Below are 20,627 nucleotides of genomic sequence, written 5' to 3' on the forward strand. Positions count from 1 at the left end.
AATGCATGCTGAAGTGGAGGCCTCTGGGTACCTGGAAAAGGTGGGTAGTGAGGCTAAGGGGGGCATTTCTGAGCTACCCTGGCCCCAGGGCCATAAGAAGCCACCAGGAGGGCACTGGCGGCTGAGCATCTCGGAGAGGTGTCTGCGCTCTGCGTCGGGAGTAAAGGGTTGGAATTCTGGGGAAATCCAGGACTCTAACCACGAGGTTTTCTTTTATTTTTTTAGTGCTAGAGATGGTGCCCAGGGCCTCACATGGGCTAAGTACCAGTTCTACACTGGGCTTCACCAGTGTGAAATGGGTACAAGGTCCCCCAAGGCTGCAGGACCAGCTCCCACCATTTGCATTTTAAAGCATGCCCTCTGGTGCGCATGTCTGGGAATGCAGGGCTCCATGAGCAGAGGGTCCCTTTGGGAGGTTGGAAGAACTGGTGCCACCCCCACCCTGGCCCACAGCATGACTTCAGCCCCTACTCGCCACCCCCCCCCCAGCCAGGTATCCTTGTGCAGGCCACACCTTGCCCAACCGTACATGGTCCCCTGCCCCAAGAGTCCCCAGCATGTCCAGTATGTCTGTGCTGATCTTCTCCCAGGGTGGTCCTGCTCACCTGCTCACTCCTCACCTGGGGAAGAGAAGGTGAGGTACACAAAGTCCCCCTTCTCCAGCCTCAGCCCTGCTCTTTCTCCAACTCTGTGGCCCTGGGGAGCCACGGGGTTTCAGAAATGCCCCCTCGGCCTGAGCTCTGAAGGACAGCTAGGAGTCCCCAAAAAACGAAGGCGTGAAGGAGAGTCCAGACGGACGGACGTGCCATCCCAACTCTGTACCAGGACTCAGGTGGGGTGGGGGAGGGGAGGTATGGGGAGGGACCGAAGCCAGCAGGGACTGGACTAGGCCACCAAGCCCTAGGAACCGCAGCAGAGCAAAAGCATCGGGACCCCAGCAACCCGACCAGGGTGAGGAGGAAGGGTCTCCAGGAGACCTAGAACTCTGCAGGGCGGCTGCCCACCAGTCAGCTGGGCTAGTGGTATCCTGGGCGACGGGGTGAGTGGGGGCCAGGGAGGGAGAACAGAGAAGAACACAGAACAACAAGTCGCTCAGGCAGGGGCTGGGGAGAGGAGGACAGAGGCCAGACATTAGAGAAGGTGGGTTTATGGTTTGGATGTGGTGTGTCCCCTCCAAAACTCACGTCGAGGGGCAGCGGGATAGCCACTGGTAGAGCATCGGCCTAGAATACAAGAGGCCCTGGGTTCCATCTCTAGCACAGGAAGAAAAACAAAATCTCATTGAAATTTGGTCCCCAGTGTAACAAAGGTGCTGGGACCTTCAAGAGTGATTTGGTCATGGCTCACAAGTGATTCAACATTGTTTTCTCAGGCCCAGGTTGATTCTTGCAGAAACGAGTGGGTTATTTTAGTATTTTGTATTTTATTTACTTTGCAGTTCTGGGGATGGAACCCAAGGAGTGAGTTCTTATACATCAACGGGGCCTCTTCTGTTATTCATCTCTTCTGCACAGGCCCATTTGCTTTTCTGCCATGAGATCCATCAGCACAAGGCCCCCTTCAGATGAGGCCATGAGATCTTGGACATTGAGCCTCCAGAACTGTAAGCTTAAATAAACTTATTTTCCCTATAAAGCACACAGTCTTGGGTATTCTGTCATAGCAACAGAAAACAGACTAAGACAGGAGGACGGACAGGACAGCATTGAAAGAATCCAGACAGCTTGAGATGTTACCTTACTTGCAATCCAATGACTTAGCTGGCCAGAGCGCCACAGAGGCTGGGAGAAGGCAAATTCCATAGGGTGACATGAAGAGGACCAGATGGCATCCAGGGTACACACAGTGGGTGTGTTTCAGGAAAAGAACTCAAACCTTAACCATGAGCAGAAAGCAAGCCTGCCCTTTGTCCCAGGAGGAGACTACCTTCAAGGTTGTCCTATAGACATCCTTGAAAACAAAGTCCAAGACAAAAGATCATTAGTTGATTGTGCCTCATTAACAGGATGTGTGAAAACATAAGACACAGAATTGGGTCCCAGCAGCAGAAGGAATACGAAGAGTGGTAAAGTGAGGCAGGGGTCTGGGATCTCCCCAGCTTAGGTGAGGGGGTGACGGTGGCACTGTCCACTGAGATGGTGTGGAGAGGTGAACAGGCTGGGAGAGGGGCCCAGGGACTGCTGGGTTCCATCTCTAGCACCAGGAAGAAAAAAATCACGTTAAAATTTGGTCCCCAGTGTAACGATGGCGCTGGGACCTCTAAGCACCTTTAAGATGGTGCTGGGATGGAGGTGGTGGCTGAAACCAGGGTTTGAACGGCTTTCCTCTCTCCTCTCTGCACCCATCATGGGCTTGCCCCCCACCATCACCCAGTATCCTTCTACCTAGAATTCCACCTTACCTCTTATGTAGTCATCAACTGCCTGTGGTCAGGGCAGGAGCCCCAAGGGGTGTCCCATCTGGATGCCAGGCCCAGGTCTCCCTCCGTCTCAGCTCTGCCCACTTGCCTCCTTCTGCTGCCCCACCCCCACCCCAGAGCCCCCATCTTGGTCTCCAATCAAGATCCCAGCAAGGCCTCTCCGTGGCTCCGTGGCTACCCAGACCACAAGACCAGGGAGACAAGAGGGGCCACAAAGCCTGGGCATCTAGTGACAGAGGTCAGGGGCTCCCCCTGGTGTGGACCTTCCCCTAAGCAGAGCTCAGGAACTGTGATCCGAGCCTTGCAGTCCCACCAGCCAGAACCTCAGCGTCACCCTGCCTGCTTGCTGCCTTACCTTCCTTACCTCTGAAAGCAAGGATCATGCCTTGATCCCTGCAGGAGAGCACTCCAGAGATGAATGAAGGGCTGGGGGTGGGCTCAGCGGTGGGGCAGTTGCACTGCTCAGGGCTCAGCCCGGGTTCCCTCCCATGTGCTGCAGAAAGAAGGAGGGGAATGAATGAATTGTGGTCCTACTGCCAGCAGGGGCCTGAGGGTAGTAGGAGGAGCCCCAATTTAGATTCTTCCTCTGGGAGCCCCTCTGCCCTCAGTCCAAGGTCCCCTCCCTCAGCTTCTCTTTGCCACTCAGCACTAGGTTCAAGGCCATTCCTGCGCTTGCTCTGTGCGACCTGGAGTTGCACCTTGCAAGGTGACAGGCTGGACAGGCTGGGATAACCCAGTTATCAGCAGCGTTGCCTTGCACGTGCCAAGAAATACCACTCCCGGGTGGAGATCCCCTCCCAAGTCCAGGACAAAGGATCTGCCTCCGGCCTCCTGCCTGCCCCGGAGCCCCGCCCCGGGCTCTCAAGTGTGCTCTCTCGCGGGTGCAGGACGGCGGCGCGGCCGCGCGGGGGCAGCAGACACCCGGGCGCGGGGTCCTGAGCGCTTGAAGCTCAGCGGGAGGTGGCGGGGCGTTGTGTTTTGGCCACTCCACCCGCGAGGCCGGTTTCCCAGTGACCTCAAAGTAGTGTCATCCACAGGAGCTCGCCCTGTGCTGGTCCCGTAATGCCTGGGTTGCAGGAGGCGAAACCACCCCGAGAAATGGTCAGGATCCATATTCCCCCCTTTATCTTATGTTTCAATAATGAAAACTTAATTTCTTCACTTTTTTTTTCAGATGTACACAGAAATGATCTATATGGCTCCATACTTGCAAGGACTTGCACTTTTTTTCTTGCTAAAGATGGCTTTATCTAAGGGGCTTAAATGCAAAACTGATGCTTGTAAATGGATGGAAGTCTCGGAACCCTATCCTGGTTACGGGAGCTGGTTTATGAGTTGGACAGGTTGGGGTTTGAACTGACCTCTGCCACCTACTTACAAGCCCATGACCTTGAACAAGCTCGTTCAGAGTTTGCTTATGTATAAAACAGGCAATGTACTTAGAAGAAACTTCCAGAGAGGATATAGAGAGAAGTCAATGAATTAGGGACTGTGATGCAAGGCTTGGGGCCGGGGTGGGGGGTGGTCTGAAGTCAGCCTCTGATAAAAAGGAACTCATGAAATCTTGGAAAGAAAACAAGCTCCAGGGGCCAGGGTTGTGGCTCAGTGGTTGCGTGCTTGTCTAGCATGTGTGATGCACTGGGTTCAATTCTCAGCACCACATACAAATAAATAAAATAAAGGTCCATCAACTACTAGAAAATATTAAAAAAAAAAAAAAAAACAAGCTCCAAGTTGGGTGGAAATTCTTTAAAAATGTGTGCATATTTACAAAAAGAAATTACCTGGGGTGCACAGACTTTGTTAATTCACAAATTGACGTGTGGAAATAATCATTTTCACCAAACAACTTTCAGGCAATTCACTTGGTGCCCAACCCAATATTGAAATTTCAAAATCAAGATATTTTTTTAAACCTGCAAAATACAAAGAAGTATCACTGCAACCTTAAAATTAATGCAAAAAAAAAATAACATAAAATGAAGGAAATGCTTTGGAAATGTTCCTTAAAGAGATATAAAGTAGCCATGCGTGATGGCCCACAGCTACTCAGGAGGCTGAGGCAGGAGGATTGCAAGTTTGAGGCCAGTCTTGGCTATTTTGTGAGTCCCTAAGCAATTTAGTAAGACCCTGTCTCAAAATTAGAATAAATAAATAAATAGGACTAAGGTTGTAGCTCAGTGGTAAAGGACCCCTGGGTTCAGTCCCCAGTGACACACACACACACACACACACACACACCAAAAAAAAAAAAAGTCATACTTAGTGTTAGCAGGGGTTCAATAAATATTTGTCAAATAAATGAATGACTGGATTGCTGATTTAAAAAGAAAGTCAGCCAGGCACAGTGGTGCACCTGTAATCCCAATGGCCTGGGACCTAAGGCAGGAGGATAGCAAGTTCAAGTCCAGCCTCAACAATTTAGCAGGACCCTGTCTCAAAATAAAAATAAAAATGGCTGGGGGGTGTAGCTCAGTGGTAAAGGGCCCCCTGAGTTCAATCCCCAGTACCCCAAAATAATAACCATTATTAGTAGTAGTGGAGCTGGACATGGCGGTGAATTATACTTAGGAGGCTAAAGCAGGAGGATCTAAAAGTTCAAGGCCAGCCTGGGCAACTTGGGCAAGACTCTGTCTCTAAATAAATAAATAAATAAAATTAAAATGAAAAGAGGATGTAGCTCAGTGATGGAGGGTCCCTGAGTTTAATTCCCAGTACTAAAAACAAAAAGGAAGGAAGGAAGAAAGAAGGAGGAAGAGGAGAGGAGGAGAAAAAGAAGATGATCAACCTCAGTAACTGGGAGAAGAATGGGTATAAAAACCGCAATGAGGGCTGGGGATATAGCTCAGTGGTAGAGCGCTTGCCTAGCATGTGTGAGGCACTGGGTTCGATTCTCAGCACTGCATATAAATAAATAAAGATCCACTGACAACTAAAAAGATATTTTTTTAAAAAAATAAAAACCGCAATGATATACTGTGTCTCCTTACTTTGCAAAAAAAAAAGAGCCAGCATTGGTGTGGCTCAGCAGTGGAGCGCCTGCCCACCAGGCCCGGGTTCAACCTCCAGTCCTGGGAAAGGCAGAAAAGGTCCGGGTCGGACAGAGGGGAGAGAGGGGGAGAGAATGGAAGGAAGGAGGGACACGGAGGAGTGGCAAGGCCCAGGGCACAACGGGACCTACCCCCTAGCGCAGCCTCCAGCGCTTCGTGTGCTGGAAAATTCTTCCTCCCACGCTGACCAGGAACCCGCGTGGGAAACTGGAGCAGGCTGACCCCTCGCCGCCTCCTGCGCTGGTCCACCTGCAGCCGCCCAGGGCTCGATGACCCGGCTGAACAGCCCGCCTGGAGGGACAGACCTGCGCACAGGTGACTCAGCCAGGGGTGACTCAGGGTGGTTTAAGTGGGGGAGACCCTCGTGCCTGGGGGGAGGACCTCAAGGACAAGGTTAACTGAAAAGGGGCCCTTCACCATGGCATTCAGGCGGCTTCTTCAAACCCACTGAGGAGTGTCGTGGGTCTGTCGTGGGTCGTCCTGGAGACCTAATACACCCAGTAAAAATATAAAAACCAAACCTAGAAGGTTCCTCCCTAAGGGAAAGTCAAGAGAAGAACTTTTTCACTTCCTACTTTCAAACCTTCTGGAGCCAGGAGGACAAACTGCTCACATGTTTTCCTTCTGACTGGCGGATGCCTGAAGGGTGACAATAAGCCAGTCAAACAAAGATCTCAAGGGAGAGTGATCCAGAAAACAGAAGTGCAAGGGCCCTGGGGCACGGCAGAGACCGGCCGGACAAAGGAGGCGGTGGAGGGGGGAGTAAGGAATTTGGCTTTGGGGTTTGAGGCAGATGAGTAAGCTCACCAAAAATGTACTGTAAAAACATCCTCCGGTTGGGCACAGTTTCTTAACTGTTGAAATTGCGTACACAGAGTGAAGCCAGGGACATTTTATCAGTTTGTTCTTTCATGTATGTTTTGAATTTTAAGTCTGAAAACATTTTAAAATAATAACTTCCTGGCTGGCTGTGTAGCTCAGTAGCAGAGCACCTGCCTGGCACGCATGGTGTCCTGGTTTCCATCACTAGCACCACAGATGATGATAATATTTGACCTCTGGCTATTGTGAAGAAAATGGACTGTGGCTGGGACAGAGGAAGAGGCAGGGAGGCCAGTAAGGAGGCCACCACAGGGTCTGAACAGGACAGAAGGCAGATGGGACTGGAGTGGCAGAGGTGGAGAGGCGGGAAGGCCATTTCAAGGTCACAAGATTTGCTGATAGAATGGGAGAGATGTGGCTTGGGTGGAGCGTCTGCATAAAGCTGGTTTGGGTGCTTTGCTGAGATGGGATAGGGTGGGGGTGGAGGAAGAGCAGATTTGGGAGTGAAGAGAGGAGCGGGTCAGGCGGGGCACATCACTGCCCGAGGCCAGTGGCCTCCAGGGAGGAGACGGCAGGTGCACAACTGGGTAGAGCCTGGCCCTCAGGGGAGTCAGCAAGTTGAAGTCGGTGACCTGTAAATCCTCAGGCCTGGATGAGATCCCCCAGGAAATGAGACCAAGAAGAAGGAAGGCCCAGGACAATCCCTACTCCATGGGATCAGAGGGAGGAGAGGAGAGGTAGCAAACAGAAGGTGGGGACCCTCTGCACCATCAGACTGGACTGCACACCCCAAAGAGCAGGCCACATTGAAGGCCACTGCCCCACACCCCAGAGGGAGCCTGAGCCTTAAAGAGCCCCACTGTGCTCTCCCAGCCCCCCGTGGGGAGTCTGGGATAATCCCCTCCCCTCAAAGGAAAAGAGAAACAGGGAGTGGTGGCCACACCTGTAACCCCAGCTGCTTGGGAGGCTAGGGCAGAAGGATGATGAGTTCAAAGCCAGCCTCAGCAACTCAGTGAGACCTTGTCTCTAAATACAATACAAAAAAGGGCTGGGGATGTGGCTCAGTGCTCGGGCACCCCTGAGTGCAATCCTCAGTTACCCCCACCCAAAAAATGAAAAAGGTAAAGCTTCCAGCCATCCTGGTCAGCCTGAAGGCCCTGCAAACAAGAACACAGGGAGGCTGGAGCTGCGGCCTCCGCCTCATGACCAGAGGATAAAGCAGAGTGGACACACAGCAAGGCACCCACCCACGACATCACTTGGCATCAAAGGCGCCCTTCCCCTTCCTGCCCCCACAGAGGAGCCCTCCAGACACCCCAGGGTCAGGGAGGTGGCCTAGAAGCATGGACTTTGAGGACACAGCGCAGGTCCTGCACAGGAAATCACCCCTGCCCTACTCCCACTAGGATGGGGTGGGGGCCGTCTCTGACTCATCTGTGAATCCAGCACCCAGACACTGTCCAGGAGTGGCCCTGAGACCCAGTCCGGCCACTGGGTGAAGCACAGGCGCAGGGTGGGGCTCCCCACAATGTGCTTTATTTTTTATTTGAGGGACTAGATTGAGCTGATCGGGCTTTTTGCCCTCTTCCCTTCTTCCTGCTGGGACATGTAGCAGCCACCACGAGGTGACAGATTGAGGACAGAGGTCTGCATTCAAAAGGTGGCAGAGAGGAAGGGTGACAGGAACCTGGGACCTGATGGTATAATGGAGCCGAGGACCCCCCCTTCGCAGCCTGGGCTTCCCACAGTAGATCTTCGCCCATGTCTCCATGCCGGTCGCTGTTCTGCAGGGGAACAGAGGGGTCCGCCTGTCCCCCTGCCCCTTGGTGTGGATCTTGGCTGGTGTTTTAGTCAGCTTTTTTGGTCTCAGCTGCTGTGACCAAAAGACCTGATGAGAACAATTAGAGGAGGAAAAGTTTATTTGGGGGCTCACGGTTTCAGAGGTCTCAGTCCATAGATGGTCAACTCGGTTACTCTGGGCCCAGCGTGAGGCAGATGTACACACGCACACACACATATATACACAAGTACCCCAAAGGCACACCCCCAATGAACCCTACCTGCGTACAGTTACCACCCAGTTAACCTCTCAGGGTTAATGCACTGATTAGGTTTAGATCCTCGATCATTTCATCACTAAAGTTTCTTGTATTGTCACACACATGAGCTTTTGAGGGACACCTCATGTCTAAACCATAACAGCTGGTGACCTCTGAAATCTGGGCTTCTCCCACTACACTTATCAACTGTATTTATCAAGATCACTGTTTTGCTATGGAAATCAACATGGAGGTTCCTCAGAGGACTAGGCCTGGGACCACCATACAACCCAGCTACCTAAAACATTAAAGTCATCCTTCTACAGTGAGACATGCAGACCCCTTGATAGCAGCGCAACTCACAATAGCCAAACTATGGAGCCAGCCCAGGCGTCCAGCAATGAATGAATGCATTTTTTAAAATGTGGTATGTATACACCATGGAGTTTTATTCAGCCATAAAGAAGAATGAAATTATGTCATGTACAGGAAAGTGGATGGAACTTGAGAGTATTTTGTTAGGCAAAATAAGCCAAGCTCAGAAAGTCAAGGTCATTTGTTTTCTCTCATATGTGGAAGCTAGAGAGGAAAAAGAAAATAAAACTGGGTGGGAGGATCTCATGAAAATCAAAGGGAAAGCAGTAGAATAGAGGACAGGGACGAGGGGGAGGGGAACACTGGGAAATGATTCTGGCCAAATTGTTACATTGTGTGCATGTACATGTCTGTAACAATGAATCCTACCATTATGTAAAACTATAATGCACTGATTAAAAAAAATATGGAAAAAATGAAAAAATAAAAAGCCTATATATGGTAGGATCCCAACTATATGACATTCTGGAAATGGTAAAGACCTGCCTAGCATATGTGAGGCCAGTTTATATCCCCAGCACAGGCATATAATCACCATCATCATCACTGTGCTAATCAAGGTAAATGATGTTATCTGTTGTATTAAATAAATCCTAAAATCTCAGCAGCTTGGACTGGGGATGTGGCTCAAGCAGTAGTGCGCTCGCCTGGCATGTGTGCAGCCCAGGTTCGATCCTCAGCACCACATACAAACAAAGATGTTGTGTCCGCCAAAAACTGAAAAATAAATATTAAAATTCTCTCTCTCTCTCTCAAAAAAAAAGGACCTTTAAAATATCAGCAGCTTAACACAATAAAAGTTTATTTTTTGTTCATGTTACAGTCTGGTGCGAGTTGGTGGGGAGGGCCCTATGGTCCAGGTCTGGAAAAAAAGCTTCCCATTTCCAGCCACATTCCAATGGCCAAGAGTCTGCCACATGGCCATGACATATGCTAGGAAGACCTCCAAGGTTCAGTTCTTTTTTTTTTTTTTTTTTTTAAGGGGGAGAGAGAGAGAGAGAGAGAGAGAATTTTAATATTTATTTTTTAGTTTTCGGTGGACACAACATCTTTGTTTGTGGTGCTGAATATCAAACCCAGGCCGCACGCATGCCAGGCAAGCGCGCTACCGCTTGAGCCACATCCCCAGCCCCGAGGTTCAGTTTTTAATTCTCATTTTCTACACCTCTCTGCATGCTGGGCAGTGTGGGCCACCCCTGTCTTTTTGAAGCACTGTTCTGGGGCATCCTTCCTAACTCTAGTTTTCTCCAACACTCCCACCGCTCCTCTTCCTGCACCTGCCCTGAAGGACTAGAGTCCTGAGCAGGATCGGAGTCCTCTCCTCATGCCCACTCTTTCTACTCTGCACCATCTTGCCTTTACCAGCTGCCTCAATGACAGCTACACTCAGGACCCTCAATCTGTCCCAAGCCTGACCTCTCTCTTGAGCTCAAGACCTGGCCTCAAAGAATCTCTTGGGGGGCTGGGGATGTGGCTCAAGCGGTAGTGCGCTCGCCTGGCATGCGTGCGGCCCGGGTTCGATCCCCAGCACCACATACCAACAAAGATGTTGTGTCTGCCGAGAACTAAAAAAAAAAAAAAAAAAAAAGAATCTCTTGGACATGTTCACCTGCACACATCTCAGAAACATCCCAAAACTATTAATATCCTCCTAAACCTGCTCCTCCTCTAAGGTTTCCTGTTATGAATGGAACCACCATTCACCCAGGGGCTCAAGCAGAAAGTGGGACACCATTCCTAACATCTTGCTTCAGGCTCCCACACACTGAGTCAATCATCAAAGACCCTGACACCACCACCACCACCACCCACACACACACACACACTGAGGATTTACGATCTACATCCCTAGCCCTTTTAATTTATTTATTTATTTTTATTTTGAGACAGAGTCTCACTAAGTTTCTTAGGGCCTCTTTAAGTTGCACAGGCTGGCCTTGAACTTACAATCCTCCTGTCTCAGCCTCTCTAGTTGCTGGGATGAAGACCTCTGAAATTCATCCATTCCTCTGCCCAGCCATGACCTCTACCCAAGTTATGTTGCCATTGCCTCCCACCTAGGCAGATGCAATAGTCTCCCAAACTCTGCCGGCCCAAACCTTGATCCCTACATGGGTCCTCTAGATCTGTGCTTCTTTTGACCATTTAGCTGCATAGGAACCACCTGAAGAATTTGGTTGAGATCCAGAAGTTCTGGCCCCAGCAACCTGACGCTGATTCAGAAAGAAGGTCAGGGGCCAACTGAGAACTTACATTTCTAACAGGCTGCCCTAAGCGACTCCTGGAGGAACTCAAGCTGCCACCGTGGTGAATACTACAATCTGCGCATCAAACAGCGCTAAGACTTCCAGAGCTGCCCACTAGCCACATCTGGCTGTTTAAATTATGAAAACAAACTAAAAGATAAAGTTCAGTTCCTCGGACGCGCTAGCCACATTTCAAGTGCTCAACGGCCACACGTGCCTAGCAGCTACCCTGCTGAACAGGGCAGATTACAAAATATTTCCATCTTCGCTGGTGGCTGCTGAGTCTGGGATCTTCCCAGGCTGGAGGAGGGCCGAGAGCCTCGAGCTCATTGGCTGGCGGGTGGGCGGGGCGCAGCGCTTTGCTTTGATTGGGTAATTTATCTCAGAGGAAACCCAATCCTCAAAGGCGGTGGGGGCGTGGCCAGGCTCGGCGGCCGGGCCCGCCCCGAGTTCCGGAGCCCTCTTACCCCTGACTGGTCAGCTTAGCGGTGAGTTCTGACCATCTCACTCTGTAGAAACCTTTCCGTTCTGGGTGCTTCTCCACCCCCGATCGGGGGATGGGGGTGAGAGGCAGGTCCTCCCACTCTCCGCCCCAGGAACCCTCCCCGCGCCCCCTGCCCGTCCCCCAGCCCTGCAGACCCAGGGTGTACAGGTCCAGCCTCACCCTGGCTGCGCTCAAAGTCCACACCTGTGAAACGGCATGGCCCTGGAGATCTGACAGACTGCTCTGCTGGGGAGGGCGAGGGGGAACGGGAGACTGAGGTGGGATCGTGTCCCCACAGGAGGATGGCTCAGGAGAAGGGTAGGAACCTGTCCGAGGTACAGGCCCGGATCGGGGCCTCCCACAACATCAACGACCTGGACCGCAAGCTCCAGTTCTATGGCCGCTGGGCTCCAGATTACGACCAGGTAACCCATCTGGGTCCGTGCCTGATTTTTCTATCAGTCAAATGGGACTAGCCTTTCACCCCAGGAAAGCTGTAACAATGGTGAGAACCCTACCATCGGGTACTTGCACTGACCAGTTCTTCTTCTGGTCCATTACTGCTTCCCTAACCTCAGAGGCACCCCACCAGCTCATGACTGTCAGCCTCTATCAGGGACCTCCCCAACCTGAGACTGCAACTCGGGGCTGCCTGGAGATAGTGCCACTGAAGTATCACTGTGGATTAAGCACAGAGGGTCCTCAACCAGCAAAGGAGCCTGAGAAGCTGAGCCCTCGTGAGGTGGGGACTAACTCTCCAGTCCCGGTCCCTTGGAGGTAGAGGGCACCTCATGCTTGGGTTTCCTCTCACTGTAGTCCCAGCAGGACCCCAGGCCCCAGCACACACAAGCTTAGCCTGGCAGACTCCTGGACCACACTACACAGGGGTCCCCCCAAAAACCAGAGTACCCTGTTGCTAGGCCCATCACTCTCTGTCCAGGATGTGGCTGCCCTGCAGTACCGAGCCCCCAGGCTTGCTGTGGACTGTCTCACCCAAGCCCTTCCAGGCCCACCCCATGCTGCCCTGATCCTGGACGTTGCCTGTGGCACCGGCCTTGTAGCTGCAGAGGTGAGACCCCCCTCAGACCCCCTCCCTTTCCTCAAGCCCCTCTCCCTGCTCAAATTTCCTGTCACCCCTGGACCTAGAACTATGTCTCCCCTCTCAGAGTCATTGGCCTCGAACGTATCCACTGCAGGGACCATGGCCCTCTTGAGGTGCAGGGGCCCTGCTGGGAGGTGGCAGGACATGAGCCATGACTGCATCCCTCTCACCCCAGCTGCAGGCTCGGGGCTTCCTCCAGCTGCATGGAGTGGATGGGAGCCCAGAGATGCTGAAACAGGCCCAGGCCTGCGGCCTCTACCAGCACCTCAGCCTCTGTACACTGGGTCAGGAGCCTCTGCCCAGCCCCGAAGGTACTTCCCCTCCTGCCCCCAACACTCCCAGATCTACCCCCTCACCTGTCTCCAAGAGAAGAGAACCCCCTTCTCTTATTGAGCCTCCACCCCTGCCCCTTGCTGAGGTCTCCATCAGCCCTTCTCCCTGGTTTCTCCACCTGGGATCTGACATCAGCCCCATCCTGGGCTGTACCACCAGCTCCTCCATGAGATCTGGGTCCTGCACATGCAGGTGTCAGACCTGGTCCCTCCCCAACCCCCACCATGAGGTACTTTGGCCTCCAGTGTTGTCTGAGGCCATACCAAAAGCAAAGCACCCAACCCCATCCCCGCCCCACCCTCCCTACACACAGGGACCTTTGACGCAGTGCTGATAGTGGGTGCCCTCAGTGATGGCCAGGTGCCCTGCAGTGCCATACCTGAGCTCCTGCGTGTCGCCAAGCCAGGTGAGCCCTGCCAGCCCCCCCTCCACTCACCCACCTTCCCCTCTTCACACCACACAGGCCTCAGCACTCCTTGGGCCAAGTGAGGACAGGGTCCTGCTCAGGACTGCCCAGCTGACCTCCCAGCCCCCAGCAACCAGCCCAGGGTTCACTCAGTGGCCACCAACAGACACAGGTGCACCGGTAGGGCTGGCAGATGGTCAGCTTGCCTCTTATCTATGGCAACCAGGAGCAGCACCTCTCTGGTCTCTGTCCCTTCACCTGTGGGGAGGGTGGCATTCTGCCAGTGATCCCTTCTCCATTGGATTTCAGTGACAATTGGGTAAAATCATGTCCCTAAGGCCTTTACTTCCCTCCTGGCACAGGGGAGAGGCTCCCTGTATGTCCCGTGCATATCCTTGTACTCCAGCTTCCTCATTCACTCCTAGACTGCCCGAGGGTACATCCCTGTCGAGTCTGCCCAGGCAAGATGAGAGGTGATTGTGAACACTTCTGAACTCTGCACACCGGTCAGATGTGCAGATAGCGATGTCAGTGCCCCTCCTGTGCGCTCCTCTGCTCTGGGCAGAAGATACAAACCCTGCCCTCTGGCCTCCACCACCAACCCACAGAGCCTGGGGAGGGGCCCAAGGGGGCCCCATGAGGGTTCAGCTCTCCAAGGGTTGAGAGGAGAGGCATTCCAAGGGCTGGGAGGAGATGTTCACCAGGAGAGCAGCCTGCGAGAGGTCACGAGCAGAGCCACATGCGTGCAGGCACAGCGCCTAGCGTGAGGACCAGGAGGCTCAGGCTGGTTGCAGGACAGAATCAGGAAGTCAGGAGGCAAAAATGCTTCCTCTCGCTCTGCCCTCCCCAGCCCGGCCTCAGGGCCCAGCTGTGGCTGTGGTTAAATCTGGGCAGGTCTGGGCAGGCCTCAGCTTGGGGAAGTCCCCAGGCCGACACGCAGGACATGCAGGAACATCGGTGGGGTCACGGGGAAGAGGTGGAGACTGGGCTCAGAGGGCAGGAAATTCCCATCGCACGAACCAGCAAGGACCAGGCCTCCTGGTCCATCCTGGGACCTCAGGTTCCTCAGCCAGCAGAGCCCTGTGCACTGGCCCAACGCGGCACAGGTGCCCTGCCCCAGGGCTGTCCTCTCACTGTGCCCCACCAGCAGCTCCATGCTCCTCCCAGCCCCTCCTCCAAGAATGTTCCCGGAAGTGGCCATTGGGTCTTCCACTTCTCCCCTTTCAAGTGCATCCAAGGCCACACTGGGCACATGTAGGTGCCTGGACTGAGGGGACAAGATCCCTCCTCCCTTCAGCCAGCACTGCTGACTGCCAGGCATTTTGTGCACACACTTCCTGTGAAGCAGGATAACCAGCCCCTCTCCACCTGCTGGGCCCCTGAGGCTGGGAGAGATGAAGGGACTGCCCAAGGTCCCAAACTCATGTGCTTCTTTCCTGAGCAACCTGACTCAGCTATGTCCCCAGCAGAGGCGCTGGGTGAGCAATGAGCAGAGAGGCCCCTTGATCCCAGGGTGAGGTCAAGAATTCCCACTCTAAAGGACACTTGGGCCTGGAAGGGTGCATGGGAGACTGTCTAGGTGAGGAAGCTCAAGGCCATGCCTGGAGAAGTGACAGGAACCCCAAAGCTATGGAAGGGGGAGAAGATGGGCCGAGGAGAAGCTGAAGAGCTTACAACCTTGCAGAGGCGAGTGGGGAGGGTCAGGCCTCCCTGGGACTCACCCTGCTTGCCTCCTTCCCCTGCCCTTCCCCAGGTGGGCTGGTGTGCCTGACCACCAGGGCCAACCCATCCAACCTGCAGTACAAGGAGGCACTGGAGGCCACCCTGGACAAGCTAGAGCAGGCTGGGGCCTGGAAACGCCTGGTGGCCCAGACTGTTGACCACTGGGAGCTGGCCACCTCTCCTCTTGAGGTGGCACCCGGCGCCAAGGATGGCTTCATCTCGGGCATCATCTACTTGTACCAAAAGCAGAGGTCTCCCTGATGGAGGGAGTGAGGCCCGGTCACAGCTCCTAGCTGGCCTCTGAGCTTCCAAGTGACCTTAGCCAGGCCCATCTTCTGGCCCTCTTTGCTCCATCTGTAAAATGGGACCATTGTATCAAACCTGCCCCTTAAGAATGTTCTGCCTATTAAATGAACTCCCAGAAGTAACAAAAAGACTCGTGGTTCTGTAGTTACCTGCCCCAGGAGAGAGGGACCTCGGTTCCTGGGTTTCAGAACCACAGACCTTTTGCATTCTACCCAGTAGGCCAATCCTACTATTAGGGTGTCCAAATACGAGGAGGCAGAGCCTCTGGACTTGTCTGCCTCCCCGGGGCAAGGTGTAGGGATGTTGATGGAATGAGGGAAAGAAAAAGAGGTGTGAGCTGCCAGGCAAGGGGACTGTTGGGGAGGCAAGTGGTGTCGTTGGTGGTCTTCACGTGTCTAATCAGATGTCAGGGTTCTGTTGCTGTTTTGAAGGACTCGGGGTTGAACCCAGGGGTGCTCTACCACGGAGCCACGTCCACAGCACTTTCTATTTTTTTATAGAAAGACAGGGTCTCCCTACGTTGAGGAGGCTAGCCTTGACCTTTGATCCTCTGCCTCAGCTTCCTGAGCACCTGAGATGACCACACCTGGTAGTCAGGATTCTTGATAAGACCTAAGTTCAGAAAACAAAACAAAATGGCAGCTTTAACGTGACCCAAGGGTGGAGTTTTGGCACTCTGATGTCAAAAGGTCCCCTTGTACGGTTCCTTGGTTTCAGCCACTTTGAGTCAGACAAAGTAAACTCCAAATACCTAAAAAACAACCAACTGAAAACAATGTTGCGGGGTGGGTGGGGGTGCGGGCTGGGGCTGAGCGGTAGAGTGCTCACCTAGCACGTGGGAGGCGCTGGGCTCAATCCTCAGCACTACATCAAAATAAATAAGATAAAGGTATTGTGTCCAATCAGAACTAAAAAATATGTATATATTAAAAAAATAAATAAACAACGGTCGCCATTGGTGGTGGTATCATGGCAGTAAAGCTAACAGGTCTATTCTGTTTTCCTCTGAGTTTCACAAGGAAGAATATTGCTCTTTGGGTTTTAGATTTTAATTAAGAGGCTGGGATGTAGCTCAGTGGGAGAGATCCAGTTGCCAGCACTGCAAAGTAATATGGACCATTATAATCATCATAATAAACCGTAACTAGGGACCAGCCTGGCCAACATAGTGAGACCCCGATTTGCTAAATAAATAAAATTAACTAGGGTGGGAAAATGACAAACAAGGAAAAAGTCTGTTCCTTCCCTCGCCTTTCATTACCCAGTTACACCTGTGGATTCAAGAAGCAAGAAGTGGCTCAAAAGGCCCCACATACACCATCCCGGAGCCAGGTGTGGCGCTGAGACTTCTCCCAGGGTGCTGGGCCCCTCACCCCTAACTCGCAGTTGAGGAAACTGAGCCCAGACAACATCAGAAAATGCCAGAAGGATCCAAGTCATGACAAAGTGGCTGCTGAGCTCTGGCCCTGTTCTGGGGTCTGGAACCAGAGGTCCCCAGCTATGGGCCTGGGCCCAGCCACACTTTCTTTTTCTTTTTTTTTCTTTTTTTTTTTTAAGAGAGAATGAGAGAGAGAGAGAGAGAGAGAGAGAGAGAGAGAGAGAATTTTTTAATATTTTATTTTTTAGTTTTCAGTGGACACAACGTCTTCTGATTTGGGCCACACGCATGCCAGGCAAGCGCCCTACCGCTTGAGCCACATCCCCAGCCCCCCAGCCACACTTTCACAAACACAGGGTTGGGTTTCCTCATCCATAAAGGGACTGGAATGCCAAACTCAGGGTGTGGCTTGGGGGCTGCTCTGAGCAGGGGCGGGTAAAAGGACTTTGGTGACTATCAACAGCTTGGGGACATGAATGTGGCTAATGATGATCCCTCCAATCGGGGCAGGCTGTGGGAAGGCTTCCTTGGGGAGACTGCTTGGAGCTGGGCCTTCAGGACCAGCAGGATTTCGAGGGGTAGAGAAAGAAAGAAGGACATTCCAGACCTTGGGCAGGGACCCTCTGAACAAAGGCCAGGAGGTGGATCCTGCCTGGTGGCTCAAGGAGGACAGCAGACCAGCCCAGCTGCCCAAAGCTGGGACACAGTGGAGGAGAAAGGGGTAGAGGTGGGTCCCCCCATCCTCCTGCCTTAAGTTCCCAAGCTTCCTCTAGTGTCCTGTGGACGGGGCCTCCCCTCTCACAGGTGAAGGGCTTGAGTGAGGTGGTTCCCAAGGTTGGGCCCCATTCCAATTTCCCACAGTTCCCTGACACCAGTCTTGAAAGTGCTCATGTCCTGGCCACAGCATGGTGGTCCTGACCCTTACCCTCCAGCCTGCCCTGCCCACCTCCATGGCTAGAATCACAGACAGTACAGAACCTTCCTGTGCACAGGTCCCATTTATTGTAGAAAATAATAATAATGACAGTGATGAATAGTCTCTTAATTACAAAACAGAAACATCAAAGGAGGCAGGGGAGAGGCCAGGACTCCTTCTGGTGAGGCCATTTCCCCTACCCTCCCCAAGCTGGCCATTCCTTGGCAGGGGCAGAGGACTCAAAGGAGCCAGTCTCAGGGTCCTGGGGGTCCTTCTGCTGAGAGGGGTGAGACAGCGAGCCCCACGAGCCCCACGGCAGCAGGGTGAGGCCGGAAGGGGTGAGGGTGGCCAGGCCACCTCTCTGGCGCTCCCTGCCACTACCCAAACCAGTTTATTCCACCTAAACCTGTCGCTCAAACCTGTCCATCCACTCTGTGTTCCACTCCACAGCAGGTGGGTGGGCAAGGCCCACGCTTCTCCATAACCACAGATTCCCGTGACACAGCCCCAGTGGCATTTCCTGGCCACACAGTCACCCACAGTCCATCACACCAGTGCCTGGGCAGGGCCAGGAGTGCCCAGGAACACGGGAGACAGCGGCAAGAGAAGCACTGGCATGACCGAAGATGTGGGCAGAGGGAGGGGGAGGGTAGAAAAGGGACAGTGGGAGGTGCCGGTGTGGGCAGGGCACCCACTTGGAGGCGGAGCCCAAGGTCAGGGCCGAGCTCTCCTGGCCAGCAGGAGCCAGCTGTCGGTTCCACCTGCTCTGGATCTAGGGTTCTTTCAGAGGAGGGTGGCTCGAGACTGTCCATCCTCGCCAATGACAGGAGGCCTTGGGAAGGAGCCCCAGTGGGCGGGAAGGGCTGCCCGCGGGCTCGGTCCTGCTTGCCCATCCCCCAGCAGCCAGCAGCCCATGGCAGCGCCGTCCTGGGGTCATGGCTGCTCCAAGCTCAGTCCAAGGGAAAACAAAGCCGAAAGGGACAGGTCTGGGTGGCGCCTCACACGTAGTTGCTGGCCGGGGCGGAGCGGGCTGCCGAGTACTTGGCCGAGTAGGGCTTGTCGGCGCGGGGTGGGCAGTTGCAGCAGAGCAGGGCGCCCCCCAGCAGCAGCAGCCCCGAGGCCGCCCAGCCGATGTAGAGCGCAGCGCCCATCTCCCGCTTCTGCCCTGCGGCCACCAGCGGGTTGTAGAAGTCGCGGATGACGTTGTGGGCCGTCCAGGACACAGGCACCATCACCAGCAGGCTGGCCAGCAGGAACACCACGCCCGCCACGATCATGGTCTTGGCCTTGGTGGTCTCATCCTCCACGCAGTTGGTGCACTTGCCCCCGACCACAGACAGCAGCATGCCCAGCGCCGCCACGATGATGCTGATGACGATGAGGGCGCGGGCCGCCTGCAGGTCCTGGGGCAGCGCCAGCAGCGAGTCGTACACCTTGCACTGCATCTGGCCAGTGCTCTGCACCACGCAGTTCATCCACAGGCCCTCCCAGCTGGTCTGTGCCGTGACGATGTTGCTGCCGATGAAGGCGGTCACCCGCCACATGGGCAGCGCGCAGCTCAGTATGGCCCCCAGCCAGCCCAGCACGGCCAGCGCGATGCCCAGCACCTGCAGCCCCATGGAAGCCATGCTCAGGGCCTGCTGGGGGGAGGACCTGGAAGACGGTGGAGATGTGGAGATCGGCTCTGCAGCCTGAGGATGGGGTCCTCGGGTGGGTGGGGAAGGCCTTTCCCTGGGAGGTGGAAGAAGACAGAGCCAAGTGGAGCCCCTCTCTGGAGAGTCAGATGCCCAAGACCAGCAATGTGACCAGACCAGTTCCTTCCTGCGACACAGGGCTCCCGGGCTCCAGGTTGAGCAGTTATATGACTCTGGCAGAGGGGCGGGGGCAGAAGGAGGGGTTTCGGTGGCTGGGGCCTCCCCCTGACCAGTTTCTCTGGATTCCTGAGCCAACAAAAACACATCAAGGCCCCAGCCCTGGGCCCCTGAGTCACCCTCTAGTCTCAGAGGAAACTGCCCTCTCCCCCTGCCCCCAGGTCCATGCTGAGGTCAGCCTGGAGACAGACACTGAGTCACAGCCCAGGGACATCTGATGTTCACAGGGTACAGGTGTGGGGGAGGAGTGGCAGCCAGACCCAGCCAGGTACAGGGCCTGAAGACCAGGGTCCTCGTGACCAGAGCTCCCCTTTCCAGGCTGGGAGGGAGGAGAGGGTGGGAACCCTCAGAGGGGGAATCTGAGGAGGAGTCCTGGGAATGTCCAAGAGAAACTCCACCTGAATACTGTCCTTCCTGATCTTATCACTTTCATTATCATCATCTCATCATCGTCATCATCATGGTCATGATGTGGCCTCAACGCAACCTCTGGGCATGGATCGGAGGAAGCTGAATTTAGGGGAACAGGAGCCGAGGGCAGGGACTCCTGGGTCCACCACACACTGTCCCCATTCCCTCACCTGGCTTAGCCCGTGGAAGTGGCCTTGGAGGTGATGCACTTTGGGTTAGGGCAAGAGAGAGGCCTCTTCCCACTGGGGTTCAGCCTGCTTAGCCAGAAGTGGGTGGAGAAGAAGCCACAGGCCAGACCCTGAAGACACCGTCCGCCCAGTAAATGAGTGCTGACTGTGGAGACGCACTGGGCATCCCATGAAGCCAGATAGGCAGAGTCTTCAAAGGGAAGGGAGAACCGGCCCAGGAGGAGGCAGGTGCGGGGCAGCTGGGCCGTGGAGGGGTGCTGCCGGCAGGACTCCAGGGGGGCCTTGTATCCTGGCTTAGGCCCTGCGGCAGGTTCCCCGGGGCAATTGTGTAAGGCAGCAGGACTGAGTGAAAGAGGACATTGCGGAGAGGGGACGAGGGGATGGTAGGGAGGTGGGGAAATGCCGCTGTTTCTGGGAAATGAGGAATCCAGTCTGACCAGAGACGGGGCTGCTGGGGGAGGAGCCAGGGAAAGGGCCAGAGCCAGGGAAAGGGCCAGAAGTCTCCATCGCCAGTGCCCAAGCTCCTGCCCGGACCCAGAGGACAGAGATGAGCAGGGGC

At 54.2% G+C, this 20,627-nt stretch overlaps 2 protein-coding genes and 1 long non-coding RNA gene across 3 annotated transcripts; 1 reads left to right on the forward strand and 2 right to left on the reverse strand.

Annotated features, from left to right (window-relative positions):
• Positions 1–7,805: 7,805 nt before the first annotated feature.
• LOC124078140 (uncharacterized) lies at positions 7,806–13,056 on the reverse strand. Its single transcript, XR_006846821.1, has 2 exons — positions 12,894–13,056; positions 7,806–8,179 (listed from the first exon to the last, which is right to left on the reverse strand). It is a non-coding gene; the product is annotated as an uncharacterized LOC124078140 (long non-coding RNA).
• On the forward strand, positions 11,353–16,005 carry Mettl27 (methyltransferase like 27). The gene is given in 7 exon segments (XM_046422828.2): positions 11,353–11,439; positions 11,734–11,860; positions 12,376–12,504; positions 12,713–12,848; positions 13,184–13,276; positions 15,030–15,138; positions 15,140–16,005. Coding segments are annotated over 6 exon segments (753 nt in total). The 5' UTR covers positions 11,353–11,439; positions 11,734–11,737; the 3' UTR covers positions 15,303–16,005.
• Positions 16,006–17,661: 1,656 nt separating this feature from the next.
• On the reverse strand, positions 17,662–19,441 carry Cldn4 (claudin 4). The gene has a single exon (XM_046422829.1). The coding sequence runs from the start codon at positions 19,224–19,226 to the stop codon at positions 18,597–18,599; it is 630 nt and encodes a 209-aa protein (XP_046278785.1). The 5' UTR covers positions 19,227–19,441; the 3' UTR covers positions 17,662–18,596.
• Between the last annotated feature and the right edge of the window lie 1,186 nt (positions 19,442–20,627).

This window comes from Marmota monax, unplaced genomic scaffold (genome assembly GCF_021218885.2).
Source record: "Marmota monax isolate L192 unplaced genomic scaffold, Marmota_monax_Labrador192_F-V1.1 WCK01_AAM20220418_F8-fsc00237, whole genome shotgun sequence".
Classification (NCBI taxonomy): Eukaryota; Metazoa; Chordata; class Mammalia; order Rodentia; family Sciuridae; genus Marmota; species Marmota monax.